This window comes from Cyprinus carpio, chromosome A16 (genome assembly GCF_018340385.1).
Source record: "Cyprinus carpio isolate SPL01 chromosome A16, ASM1834038v1, whole genome shotgun sequence".
Classification (NCBI taxonomy): Eukaryota; Metazoa; Chordata; class Actinopteri; order Cypriniformes; family Cyprinidae; genus Cyprinus; species Cyprinus carpio.
Window position 1 is genome coordinate 4579490 of NC_056587.1, and position 14743 is coordinate 4594232.

The 14743-nt window shown below is 39.1% G+C and overlaps 1 protein-coding gene across 4 annotated transcripts; it reads left to right on the forward strand.

Annotated features, from left to right (window-relative positions):
* The first annotated feature begins 2714 nt into the window (after positions 1 to 2714).
* On the forward strand, positions 2715 to 13944 carry LOC109055296 (epsin-1-like). 4 transcript variants are annotated; one of them, XM_042772123.1, is made up of 13 exons: positions 2716 to 3115; positions 5011 to 5159; positions 5544 to 5644; positions 6528 to 6686; positions 6782 to 6910; positions 7383 to 7503; positions 7706 to 7848; positions 10007 to 10078; positions 10611 to 10694; positions 11085 to 11337; positions 11449 to 11613; positions 13037 to 13291; positions 13375 to 13944. In XM_042772123.1, the coding sequence occupies exons 3-13, from the start codon at positions 5576 to 5578 to the stop codon at positions 13860 to 13862; spliced, it is 1938 nt and encodes a 645-aa protein (XP_042628057.1). In that variant the 5' UTR covers positions 2716 to 3115; positions 5011 to 5159; positions 5544 to 5575; the 3' UTR covers positions 13863 to 13944. The 4 variants fall into 4 exon arrangements, with proteins under 4 accessions (XP_042628060.1, XP_042628057.1, XP_042628058.1 ...); XM_042772124.1 differs by having other exon boundaries at positions 13040 to 13291; XM_042772126.1 differs by lacking the exon at positions 11449 to 11613 and having other exon boundaries at positions 2715 to 3115.
* Positions 13945 to 14743: the final 799 nt, after the last annotated feature.

Genomic DNA, 14743 nt, shown 5'->3' on the forward strand with positions numbered 1-14743 from the left:
TGTTGTGAAATATTATTACAATTTAAAATAAATTATTTTCTTTTTTAATATTTTAAAATGCATTTTTTTTTACTGTGATGGCAAAACTGTCATATTTTATTGATTCAATGCCATTATTAACAAAGATTAATAAACTAAAATTGCCCCTCTTTCATATTTAGTTTGTTTATTGGCTTTTTTCAGTGGTAATTAACTTGCACATTTTGCCATCTGTTCGAGTGACAAAACTAACAGCTGAAAGGTTGCAGAACTTAATACAACCATCCTCTTCATGTCAAACCTCTGCTCAGTGCTGCCAGTTCACATTCTCTCTTTCTATATCTCACTCTCAGTTTACCCTGAACCTCAGCTCTCTCTCTGCACTTCACAATCAACTCGTTTCTACATTTACATCTCAGAAAGATTTCCCTTGATATCTCAAGTACAGCATGCCTACTGTATATTATGTAAGGCAAACGATCCCTGTTATCACAACCGTGGACATTTCTGTTTCACAGCTGCTCTACATGCATGAAGCTGTTTCTAATACAGTCTGCTGTTGACTTCAGTGCCTCTGGTCTCATTTCCATTCAGAATCTGCACTACGTTTCTGTCACTCCCCTGCTGTTCAAGAATGTCACACGGTATGTCTGAGACATCATAAAATTAGTTTAACAAGTTACCCAATACCCCAAATATGCAGATAAGTAGCAATTAATCATATGTGTTTGTACTGCAATTACTGGGTTGAGATATTTACATGAACAACAAATTAAAAAGCGTTTCGAATGTATACACTATTAAATCTTTTACAGAAGAGTGACACTATTCCTCAAAGTCATAACTGTGGTGGCCTTGAGTTCTTCTGAGTGAATGTGTGCATTTGTGAGTGTGTATGTGTGTTTTTATTTTCAAGTGGTATATTTTAAAGCTTAGTGTCTGTTTTCTTATAACCCATAAAAGGTTTCTGCAAACATTCAGCTTGAGTGAATTGGAATAAAATCTCTGTCATGAACTCGCCATTTTTATCTAAAAGAAGCATGGCAGCATGCTGTGAGAAGACCACCCAGCTCAAAGTAATCTGTTACATGTTATTTGTTATAAGGATACAGACTGTAAAATAATTTTTACAAACTGTTAAATAATTTAAATGCAATACACACCACACATTGTCATTTTTAAATAAAAAGGGCCCCTAATGGTATGCACTATGGTAATACATTTCTCTTTAGTGCCATCGTTACATTTCTAAGCAATGCAATAAAGAGCAATAATGCAGCATATCACTTGAGAGTATTTGTATGAATATTTTATAGTATATTCACAAAAATGCTAGGGTGCATCAGCAAACTTCTAAGAGATCTGCACGATGATTTAGACATTGCAACTAATAATAATAATATAAATAAATAACAACACTTTTTTGTTATTAAAGAACATAGAATTATTTAAACATTGCCACCAAAAATAATTTGATTATTTGAAAATAATTGACATGGTTTCTGTTAATTAAAAAAAAAAGGTCAATTTTGATGGGCCAGCACTTTTTCTCCTTTATACCAAGGTGCCAGATTACTAATCCACCTCCACACACCTTTTACACCATCTTTACTCAGTTTCCTTTTGATTGAAGGAAACCACATAATTAATGTAATTTGTTTTAAAAAGAATTTATTCATTATAAAACTTGTGCACTTATTCTATTCAGATATGAACAATATTACCCCAACAAGCAAATGTAAACAAGCAAAATGCATTGTCTGTAAATCTGCATTAAGCAAATGTACAGAGGTCCTGTTTCTTATTAGTGGCCTACATAACATTCTCAGCACAACCTAAGAGGACAGTTAAAAAAGTGCTATCTTAAAAAAAAATAGTTATTCCAAATGGTAACATAATATAGCAGGGTATCTGCAGGATTTTTAAAATCAAATTTAAGATTTTAAAATACCTGTTTATGACACGCACTCCACACTGCAGCCTTTAAACAATTTTTAAGAAAAGGAATGAGTCAAAAGTATCAAATATTATATTAATTTAAACAATTATTATCATCAGTTAATTATTATATTAACTGACATAAATCTTAGTCTTAGTAATTTTTTCATTCATTTCTACTTATATTAGTGAATGCTCGCATTTGACAGTGCACATCTTAATACAATGAGCGGCCGGAAACTAGCGACCTCTCCTGGTTGGAGTTAATATTAACATCATAAACAGAAAGCAATCTTTCCGTGACTTAATAGTTTATCAAATGCTTTAAAATTGAGTCTAATATGATCCAGCGGACCGTACTTAAAGACGTAGCTGTTGTAGATGTCCTTCAAAGAAGTTCAGCTGGTTTAATTTCATTGAGTACAGCTCCACTATGTGGGCTCCGCGCGCTATAGCATCACTGTAAAGTTAGGAAAGAAAATATCAGACGATACTTGTCATCTCTTCATAACTCAAAGGCTAGCACAGGTTAACATGACACCCGAATGCCACAGATGTTAAACGCACATAGCAACCGTTGCTGGCAAAAATATTTTGACAGAACTCTTAAAGTTGCTTATTAACAAACGTCCCCAAAACGATAAAATTAAATTTGTTTACGTATATATAATATTCAGATGCCAGATTTTCACATAAGGCATTCTTCTAGATTAATACAGTACGGTGCTTTAATGTACGCCTACTATTTATCACGGTTTATGAATATTCAAATGAGGGCGCGCGCAAGGGGGCGCGGTCCGTCCGGCTTCCGGGAAGCGGAAGCGGAAGTGCCGCCATCTCCTCGTACCAGCCGAGGAACGGCAGGGTTAGTACTTACGTTATTTGAGAAAGTAGCGCTATTATATTCGCAAAAGCGGTTATATGACACGTTGTCTATGTACATGCCGAGCACGACTCGAGGGGCGATAGTTGTGAAGGAAACCCGCTGTCGAGTCACTCTGTCACGCACTCACAGTTGTCTCTTTATGAGTTGAGTTAGCATAGCGCGGCGCTTTCGTCTCTAGATGAGTATTTTTAATTTAGCGCCGTGACAGGCAACAGCGCGGTTTTTTAATCCCGTCTTCACCGACAGTAACCCGCTTTCTGCTGTTCGGCTGGATGTCTGGTGCTGTTTGAGAGAAAGAACAGAAGCCCAGCGGTAAGTAGCCTCGGCTAGCTGATCACTAGTGGACTTGGCAGTGATCTCTTTCTGTCAGTTTGAGCCACGGCTGCTTGTTCGGTGCTGAAGTTACTTTACAAGAGTTGACTAACGGCTGGGATTAAATGCTGTTTAATTTGTTAGCTGGGTGGAGGTCTAGAGAGGTTTGAGCAGATGTCTGATCCCCCCACTGTCATCTGCTCAGACAAAGATAAACAACACGCCACTTCAACTGATCTGATACAGATATATTCACCAACCGTCAGATTTCACACACTTTTCCAAGCAACAGTTGTCGCAGATAAGTTCACTGAATGCTGTTTGTCACCTCATCAACTTGCTTTTGTGAACCACCTGTTGACCCCTGATTTTACTGTTTTGAGTGGAGGTTGAAATTAAAGGTCTGTGGTCTCGTTGACCGCAGTTCATTCAGACTTTTGTACTTCGCTCCTGACATCCTCAAGGCGGCTGTGGGACTGTTATTATCATGGTGAAGGCTTATGTGGGAGTGTTGTCAGGGCGAGTTCTTCCTGGATTGACCGACACTTTTTTTCCACATTTTTAGTGTATTTGCCTAAAAATGATGTCACTTTAATGTAGTGAGTGGTGTTAATGTAGTGTATTAGTTTATTATTATTATTAGGTCTTGCTAGTAACTCCATTATTCCTGTGTTATACAATGTGTTTTTAATTTCAGTGTTAACCATGTAAACAAAAGCGTGACATGAAATAATAGTCAGGAATAATAGTCAGTTTTTTTTTAATGGAACAGTGATATATATATATATATATATATATATATATATATATATATATATATATATATATATATATATATATATAGCGTGTGTGTTTTATATTATTTGATACACCAGGTTTTTATGACTCATGTATGATAAAGTGAGAATATGGAGCTGACATTAAAGTGAAAAAAAAAAAAAAAAACGTCTATTTTATTTAGAAGCCCAAACTGAGCAAACATATGCAGTTTAGTGCAGATGTTGTTTATATGGCCAAAATGTATGATTCAATTCTGATAGCTTGTAATAGAAACGGGTGAGATTTTGATAACACTGTAACAGACTCTTACATAAAATGCATACAAGTATCAGTTGCCACTTTATATCTACAAATATTTTCTGATATTGAAATGCTTAGTTTTATAATCAAAGCTCTATAGTTTTAATTGTGGGTCTAAAACAGAATTCAAAGGTGTACTGTGATAATTGAACGAAAAATTATCCTTAAAATTCTGTTGTTTTATATTTGATACACAATCGAGGTTAGGGAAATCAAATATACCTAAATGACTTCCATTCAGTAAATGTTCATCTTGAAATATTTATAACAGTATAACTGTTATTATGTTTACTTGATAAAATTCATTAAAGATTTCATGGTAAAAAGTACCACAACATGAAGGTGGGCATTTTTACTGTGATAATAAAAGGCTTTTTTCTTACTAAAAAAATAAGAATTATCAATCAGAGAGCAGAAGGCATGTAGTCATTTGTTCAACAACATTTTCAGCAAAGTTTTGATCATACTGTTAATTTAGCGACCTTAGAAATCTATGTATTAAATATGATAGTAGGCTTTATAGGGTTAACGTGTCTGTTTGATTTGATGTTGATTGAAGTTATAGATGCTATGTTTTGTACATCACAGCAGGTTTTAAGCTTCAGCTTTGTTGTAGTTTCTCTAGTCCTATACCCAGCTGATATTACAAATGAGCAATGTACAGTGCCCTCAGGCACGGCCCACTATTACTGCATTTTCTCTATTGTCAAAGAGTGGAACTGAATGTCTATTGTGTCTTTAAGCCAACACAGTGCTGCACCAGCTTTCCTCCCTGTATGTTGTACCTCCTGTCTAAATCTCTGTTCTTCTCATAGTTAAATCACCCCACATCTGTGCTTCTGGGCCCTCATGTGGCCGCCGTGCAGAGGTTTGGAACATTGGACAGGCTAAACGCTGAGAGACCCGACCTGAGCACACACACAGAGAGAGCCTGAGAGGGGGGGAGAGAGACTGACACTCCCAGGTAGAGTACACTTCACAGACGCTTCCTGGAGCCAGACTCACACGTCATCAGATGCTCTTGTGTTTACAGGGCTTTTAGGTTGGGGAATTCCTGGGGCTGCACTCCCATGGTTACAGAGAGTGCACGGTACTGGAGATATTATGTTAGATTGGGTCTAACATAATGTTTTTATTTTTTTTAATCTGTGGAGAGATGGATGGTGTTTGAATAGCAGCCAAAGCATTTCCTTTTAGTTTTTTTGATGTACCTCCTGGTCATTCTTAGATATGAAAGTTTTTTTCAGTCTCAGAGCTGATACACTCCCTTTTGAAAAATGTGTAGCCTTTGTTTGCCTTTGTACCTGTCCATTATTTGTTTTATTGACATTGCTTTACAATGTCCCAGATTTTGCAGAACCTGATAGCCAGCCTGTTGCCATGTCGACATCATCGCTGCGGCGACAAGTGAAGAACATTGTTCACAATTACTCAGAGGCAGAGATAAAGGTTAGACTTTTACCCTTGTAACCCAGCTTTCCTTCTCTCTCTTCTTCTTTTCACACTCTTCTCCATCTTGGCCTTGAAACAATTCTTTTATGGGGCTTTTCCACTGCATGGTATGGCATGGTACGGTTCACTTTTGGGGTGTTTTCCACTGGGTACAGTACCTGGTACTTTGTTTAGTACCCCCTCGGTTGAGGTTCCAAAAGAACCGCACGGTTACCAAAACGTGAGATCTGAACTCTGCTGATCACTAATTTCTTCGATCAAAATCTTAAGAAATCTCATCACATGTATATTTGCATAGATTTTTTTGTCTAAAGTGTAAAAGTGTGTCACAACATTGTTCTGTGAAGCAAGGTTATGTTTGGAATAGCATACTATTGTACTACTCTAGTCTATACGTTTTCTGTAGTGTAGTAGTTTGGTATATTTGCACAGTCCACTAACTTTTTATGTGCCTGGATTATAAAGATAACCAACTGTACTCTCTAAAACATGCAGTATTATATAACAGAGCATACTGCGTGAGATACGGTATACCATAATGCGATGTGCTGACCTACGATTTCTAGTTTTATGAATTACCCGGAAGCAAAAACAACAACAATCTTTGTTGTAGAACTTGGCACTTCAGTGGTATAAACAGCGCAATGGCGGTTCTTAACCTGTTAATTTTTTTATTTTTTTATTTTTTTTTACTTGACAGCACTAACTGAATAATCATGCTGTGTTATGCGTTCATGTAGCATACTTCTGTTTAAACTATTTCTAGTTGCACACAGTATATGGTTTCACATACTTAAAAAAATTGTAGGCAGCATGCAATGTAAGCATAAACAGATACTTTAAGTGAAGTTCATTGAACTTTATTTTGTATTTTCTCCAGGTTAGGGAAGCAACCTCTAATGACCCATGGGGTCCCTCTAGTTCTCTGATGTCAGAGATTGCCGACCTGACATACAATGTTGTGGCCTTCTCAGAAATTATGAGCATGGTCTGGAAGAGACTCAATGACCATGGGAAGAACTGGAGACATGTATATAAAGTAAGTTTGATGGTTCTACCCTTGCTAGTGGCAGATTTATTATGTGGGGCTGTAAACACAATCTGATTGTATTTTATACTCTCGCTTTTTCTCAGGCTATGACTCTAATGGAGTATCTGATAAAGACGGGTTCAGAGAGAGTGGCACAGCAATGCAGGGAAAACATCTACGCTGTTCAGACACTCAAAGATTTCCAGTACATAGACAGAGATGGCAAGGACCAGGTACACACAAACAGGAACTTATATTTATACACACACGCAAATGAAGCGTGTTATCTCTCTTTCATTAAGGAAATAAAAGGAGAGCTCTCAGTTAGTTATGAAGTGTCCTTCAACATGTAAGTAACGGTTCTCATATGTGATTCACACACTACAGCAATCTTTCACTCAAGGTCTAAATGTGCAGTCAATTCAAACGCCCTGACTTTGAAGCAAGATCTTTCTCCCACTCACATTTAAACCACAAAAACTTTCAACCCTCTAGGTTTTATTATATTTTAGTCACCCCATTATTTTCCTACTACATTTGTCACATGCAAACTCAAAACCTCAAACTTACCAACTTATAGTTCAGGTTGTTTAATTATTCATTGCTATGCTGGACAAATAGACTACTAGAATTGCACATATGCTTTGTACAAAACAAAATAAGTTCATAGAATGTAGCATTACATTTTGTGTGTGTATGTTTCAGGGTGTGAATGTACGGGAAAAGGCCAAGCAGCTGGTGACTTTGCTAAAAGATGAGGAGAGGCTACGAGAGGAGAGGATCCATGCACTAAAGACCAAAGAGAAGATGGCACAGACCAGCAGTGGTAAGAACTAGAAGTGCTTTGCAGTAGGAGGGGCTTATGAAGGGGTCAGGGCGGACACTCAAATGTTTGTCAGCACCCTTATAAGAACGCTTTGGCCGAGTCTGAAGGTTGGCAAGCATTTTGCTCTGGATGCTCTTTTAGGGACCGATACCCCTCCATCTATTGATGCATCATAATGGCTGTCATTTGACTCCTCCCTTAGCATCTTCGGCCCCTTCTGCTCCTGCTTTAGGGGGAGGACTGCACTCGGGAGCAGACCCTGAGCAGGCGTGGCCCCAGAGCTCTGGAGAGGAGGACCTGCAGCTCCAGCTGGCATTGGCCATGAGCAAGGAGGAGGCGGAGCAGGTAAAATCTCAGCGATCAGGTTTTCAGGATGCAGGTAAAATGTAGAACTGAGGTGGTTCAGAGACAGAGGAAGATGAATAGTTGTTCTACCAGAAATGAAAAGATCTGTGTAGGCATGCTTAATGTGAAATTGTATTTTAGCAGAACTATACGTAAGGGATAATGTGCAGTCAGCTGGTCATTAGTACAGAATAAATGTTGTGATAATGAAAAATTGACTGTACATTATCCTGCTTATTACATATAAATAAACAAATTGAAATGTAAAGAAAGATGATACAATGCTGTAAGGTAGCACAGGAAATTATTTCCCGGGACAGTGGTCAATTATATACTTTAGTGGCCATTATATAAACATTTTTGACAGCAAAATGTATTCTGTTCAAATCAAGTATTCCAGATAGTCCTGTAATTATTTCCTCTAATGGACTGTGTGACTTTTGAAATATATTTTTGCATACCATTATTGATTTAAGAACATGCCAGTGAGTTACAAGTTGTACTTACTATGGGTGGGAATCACAGGGTACCTCACGATACAATACATGGCTCACGATACCGATAATATCATGAAACATCAATTCTGCGAAATCGATATATTTCTAGACAATCCTAAAATGATACATCATGATATCTAACTATGACTAATGCCTGTGAAAAGGTTAAGTGCAGGTTCACTCTTTTTTTCAAGTCCATACTGCTGAAAATTCTGCAAAATTTCTGTAAAAATGACATTTCTGTCGTCATATACTCGCTCTCAAGTTGTTTTAAACCTGAATGAGTTTCTTTCATCTGTTGAACATAAGTTATTTTGAAGAATGTGGCTAACAGAATAGTTGCTAGTATTATACAGTGTAATAGCTAGTATTTTTTTTTCTCCCTTCTATCAAAGTTAATGTTGAACAGCAACTATTTGTTTACCCAAAATATTTAATTCTGTGATCAGCACAAGAAAGAAATTAATACAGGTTTGGGACAACATGAGAGTGAGTAAATAATGACATGCAAATAATGCAGTTCTTGCATATTGTGTGCTTTGCCGATTTTGTTTATCCCATCAATGATATTAAAGCCGAGGTGGATCCAGACTTTAGACTTAAACGTGGATGGGGCATCTACTGTATTATTTTACTTGCACTGCTGTCCGCCAACCCATTAAAAACCTCTTATTAAAACTTATGTTCACGTTTCCCTCATTCATGTATTGAGCGCCACCTCGAGGAGCCATGAAGTAGCTACGCTGGGAGAAGGAAAATCTATATAGAGCACCTTATTTTATTAATTAAAATGTTGATATTTGGCACCAGACTATCAATTCTCATATCGCACGGAGAAGGACAACGATATATTGCCATATCAATATTTTGTCCCACCCCTAGTACTTACATGTAAATAATAATATAATAACTGTGGCTTCCCAATCAGAGCTCAACAGTGAGTTTTTTTTTTTTTTTTTTTTCTCTGCTCTCTGGATTGGACAAGTAGTTAAGATTGGCCTGGCGATATTTAAGTGGCACCCAACACAATTATAGAAAAAAAGTTTTTTTTTTCTTTCTGCTTTCTGGGTTTAGTATATATATATATATATGAATATTAAAATTATAGCATATATTTTATCATTTTTATTGAAATTTCAAATTATATTTACATTCACAATTTTTACACTTTTAATGTGACTTTTTTGTAATATTTTAATTACATTATTATTATTATTATTATCATCTTTACATTATTATTATGATTGCAATAATTTTTTTTCATTAAAAATGATAGTAGTAATAATTGAATTATAATAATAATAATAATAATTATAATAATAATAATAATAATAATAATAATAATAAAAATAATACAAGAAATACATGTACAACAAATGTAAGATATGCCCCAAGTGACCGTTCTGTCAGCTGGCTCAACTTCCTCCCACTGGCCCTGGGCCATCCTTACTGTTGAGCTCTGCTTATAATAACCAGCTTTAAAGCTCCCTTAATCTGCCTTCTTCCCTAACTGCCATCATAAAATAGAAGTATGGGCTGTTTCTCTAATAAAGGTCAATAACGCACATTAAACACTAGAGCCCGTCCTCTGCACAGTTTCTGCACATTTCCCCTCTCACTCCTTCACTCACAACTGTCCTCACCCTGCCCCCCTCCTTCAGACTAGCAATGACCCTCTGGAAGATGCAGAGCTCCGCTACGCATTCACAGTCAGCCAGGAGACTCACCAAAAGGTCAGGGAGCAAAAATTCATCCAGGTCACAGTGGATGAACCCTTCCTTTGCTATCCTCTTCCCTCGCAAATCAAAGATCAACCTGAAATAATACATGCATCAATTTGATCATGGAACTATTGAAATATCTAAGAAATATCTAGTAAGTGCTTTTAAAAAGGTTAAAAATTTCCGTTTTTCTTTTGTGTGTTGAGCTTACCTCTTGTTAATCATTTCCGTTGTTTGAATTCTTTTGAACTAATTGTTGACTTTTGCATGATGAAACCAATGAGTAATTTCAAAAGTACCTATAATTCTCAGTAATCGTTCATTCTTTTAATTCCACCAGAGCTTATCAGTGCAAAATCAGAGTAGATGCACTGCCCTCTACTTCCAAATGTTGTTGATTTTTGTCTAACTCAAGCCGTGAAGCACAACTCTGAAGCTGGTGAGACATGGGAGTCAGGTTGCCACAGTTCATACGACTCCATTTCCCATCAGCCCACAGAACTTGGTTCACTGTGATGATGTGACGGTGGTGTGTGATTGGCAGGAGGAGCGTCTGCGCAGGGGAGACGACCTGAGGCTGCAGATGGCCATCGAGGAGAGTAAGAGGGAGAAAGCCAAGCCCGAGGAGGTGTGTGTGATTGTGTACGATTGTGTCAGCAAGAGTTCATGCTTGATGAGCTGTTTTTATAGGACGAGAGCATGAGGTGTACACATGGTAGTGTGTTGTGTTACCGAGGGTTGCGTGTTTGTGTACCTGCCTCTCACTCTCCAAGAGTTACCTGCTCTGTCTGTGTCTCTCACCCTGCGTACGCGCTTTAGCACAACGATGTGTGTAAGCTTGTTTCACTTCCTCTAGAGTTTCTACCTCTTTACCATTTCGCCACATTAGCTATTATGGAACCACTTGCAAGTGTAAGTGTCTGTCCTCTATGTACAAACAAGCTTCCCTCTTACACTTTTGCTTTCTCGCACGTTCCTTTCCGATGAGGACGTTCTTATTGACATGTCTCTCTCTCAGTCATCTCTGATGGAGTTGAGTGGCGTAGATCCATGGGGGGCTCCTGCGACAGGCTCCGCAGGACCCTCTCCTCCTCCCGTTTTGGCTTCTGCGTCTACCGCTGGGCCATGGGGCCCCGCTGACCCCTGGGGAGCCACCTCCCCTGCCTCTCCCCCAAGTACTGACCCCTGGGGAGGAGCACCGGCAACAGTAGCCCCGGACCCATGGGGCGACTCGTCCTCTAGAGTTAACTCTGACCCCTGGGCGTCCACAGGTGAGAGTGTCAAGGATGTGTCCTCCCAGTGTCCTCTGTGACTTTACCCTGGCTTTTCCTCTTTACTCGTGGTGTCCTCTGATCCTTGACCTTTCCTTGTATCCCCTCCAGCTGTGACCCCTCCAAGTGCCGACCCTTGGGCTCCCTCAGTGGCTCCGGCCCCTACCCCGCTCTCAGGATCAACCGATCCCTGGGCAGCGGAAGGAGCTGCCCCTGCCACTGACGGTCTGACCTCTGACCCCTGGAGTGGCTCAGTTAAACAAACTAACGGCACAGGTATACTTGCATATGTACTGTGAATGCATTGATGCACTTATCATAGGGGTGTCCAATCCTGGTCTGGCAGGGACAATGTCCTGCACTGCTTGGCTCCAACTAGTCTGAACACACCTGCCTGGAAGTTTCTAGTAATCCTGAAGATGTTGATTGATTACCTTGGTTCAGGTGTGTTTAAATGGAGGCTGGAGCTAAACTCTGCAGAATAGTGACCCTCCAGGAGCAGGACTGGACACCCCCGTCCAAAGATAAATTACATTGCCTTAAACACAACAGTGTGTTTGCTGGTAATTCTCGCACATTTTTACTCGATGTTGCCCACTCTGCAGCTGAAGAGGTTTTGTACTTAAAGGGATACTCCACCCCAAAATGAACATTTTGTCATTAATCACTTACCCCCATGTCGTTCCAAACCTGTAAAACCTCCGTTCGTCTTTGGAACACAATTTAGGATATTTTGGATGAAAACCAGGAGGCCTGTGACTGTCCCATAGACTGCCAAGTAAATAACAGTGTCAAGGTATGAAAGTCATCTTCAGAAAACTCCATCTTCCATCAGACATGCAATCTGGGTTATATGAAGTGACGGGAACACTTTTTGTAAGCGAAGAAAACAAAAATGACGAATTTTTTAAAAAATTCCTTTGTCAATGGTCTCCTCTGTGTCTCTCCATATCACTGTATGCTCTTTTGTGCCATCCGCACCACAAGGATGCACTGTTTTATTTAAAATCAAAGCTAAATACACTTAGAAACAGCGCATCCTTGTGTCATGGATTTTTTATGGACCTTGACACTGTTATTTATTTGGCAGTTTATGGGACAATCACAGGCCTCCCGGTTTTCATCCAAAATATCTTAAATTGTGTTCCGAAGATGAATGGAGCTTTTATGGGTTTGGAATGACATGGGGGTAAGTGAATAATGACAAAATTTTAATTTTGGGGTGGAGTATCCCTTTAAACTGGTGTATTGACTCTTTGCTAAGCCTCGCCCCCTTGGCTACTCTTGTTCATTTAGACCGGCACAGGATGATCGGAAAATTTCCAGAAATAAAATGGATAATATTGTCATGTGGGCTGGAAGGAACTGCAATTTTGAAGTGTTTTATCTGCTTTTTGTTGGGATTTTTTTTAATTTTTTTTTTTTTTTTTTTTATGAACTGTACATTTTCTTAGAAACAACAGTCCAGAAGTCATTAATTTTCAATGGAGAGTAGATTGCAGATATTGGTTGATGGCCTGTATGGTGCATCCCTAAATAAAATAAATAAATACTTGGTAGTATTGGTCAGTAATGTGTTTAAAGTGGGGCTTAGCAAAGGATCAGTTGGACAGCAATCCTGTTTTTTTTTTTTTTTTTTTAGTTATTGTTAAACCATTTACATGTAATTATTTTTGCCTCATTCTTTTTCCATTCACAGCAGATCCAGAGAGAAGAGGCTCCTCGGTGATAGGAGGTGATACTGGAGGTGGAGGCAGCACAGGCTCTCCCGTGCCTTTTGACCTTTCATCGCTCAGTTCCTCCTTGCCGGTTCGAAAAACACCAGAGTCATTCTTGGGTCCCAATGCTGCGCTCGTGGATTTGGACTCACTAGTATCATCAAAACCCAAACCTAAACAACCACCACCGCCAAGCATCTCCTCCACATCTCACAACCCCTTCCTACAGACACAGGGTGTGTATATACAATAGACCACATTTGGAGAGGAAATATGTTTTGTTTATCCCTCTAACATTAGTTTTCTCTTTTTAATTTAGGTCCCTCCTCATCAGGTATGGGAGTTACTCCGGGCAGTAACATTTCCAGTAGAGGGGTGTCTCCGACCCCACCTTCTGCTTCTAATCCTTTTGGCACGACACCGATGGCATCCATCTCCCCTCAACCTTCTTCGCTCGGTCTAAACCAGCTCCGCACGAGCCCTGTTCCCCAGAATCCTATGCTGGGTCACATGCCTCCACCAGCAGTGGGAATGGTTCAGCCAGGGATCGGCATGCCAGGAATGGGGGTCCCTATGGTGGCCCCTGGTATGAGCATGGGAATGGTACAATCCAGCCCAATGGGCATGCCTTTTGGTGGAATATCCCCAATGGGTCCTGCAGGAAATCCCTTGCTAATGGGCCCTGGAGGCCCTGCACCATCTTCACTGATTTTGGGTGGGCCGTCGGGGATGGGCGGAGTAATGGGAACAGGAGGATCCATGGGAGGTGGAACCACAGGCACAAGCACCAATCCTTTCCTTCTTTGAGAGACTTCACCAATCCCACGTGCCCTGTCCACTAAACAACCAATCCAAACCTGCCCTACCAACACAAACAGTTCATGTGTGACAAAAAAAAAGAAATGTGTGTACATCTCTATATTTAATGAAAAAGTAAAAACAAAAATGTGTTATTTTCTTTCACAAAACAACATTTCAATTTTTTTTTTTTTTTCATTTTATTTTACACAGTATTTGAAGTCTATTTATTTCCCTATTAGATAATTTTTTTCTTTGATAGACATGGATAATTGGTGGGTTCATTCAATGAATGCAGGCTGTTAATATTGTTATATTATTAGAATGATTGTTATTGTTCAGAAACATGAAGGGAGGAGGAAAACAAGTCACTAATGAACTCAATCATACACCCCCATTTTATTGATGACCCTCTGATGAAAGTGCATGAAGGATGACTGTGACGGGCTTGCCCTGAACAGACTGAGAAAAATTCAGGTGTCTGTTTTATTCACAACTCTAGTAAAAATCATTCAATAGATGTATTACTTTTAATTTAATTTAATGTGTAAACTTGTGTAATTTATTTTAATCGTATGTCTCCGACTCCTGGGATCGATTAAACCAAGGAAAATCGCACTGGAAATTGCCATTGAAACAGATGCCAGCTTGGTCTCCTTTGACCACCTGCGAAATTTCAGTCCACGTCACGTGGTACACATGAAGAGATGCTTTCTGTGTGTGTGTGTGTGTATGAGAGAGCGTGTATGATGTGTGCATTTTCACTCGATCCTCTGCTGTGCTTCTGATGGGGTTTCATCAGCATAGCCTCACTTTCAGCACTCTTAACTTGTTATAAAGGTCCTTCTTTTCACAAATTTATTTTTGCATTTGTAAGAATCAAAGCATTA

Coding starts and splice junctions, on each gene's coding strand:
- LOC109055296 (XM_042772123.1), top strand. CDS start 5,576: ATGTCGACATCATCGCTGCGGCGACAAGTGAAGAACATTGTTCACAAT. Junction 6,911..7,382: donor ACAGAGATGGCAAGGACCAG/GTACACACAAAC, acceptor TGTATGTTTCAG/GGTGTGAATGTACGGGAAAA. Junction 11,338..11,448: donor TGACCCCTGGGCGTCCACAG/GTGAGAGTGTCA, acceptor TATCCCCTCCAG/CTGTGACCCCTCCAAGTGCC.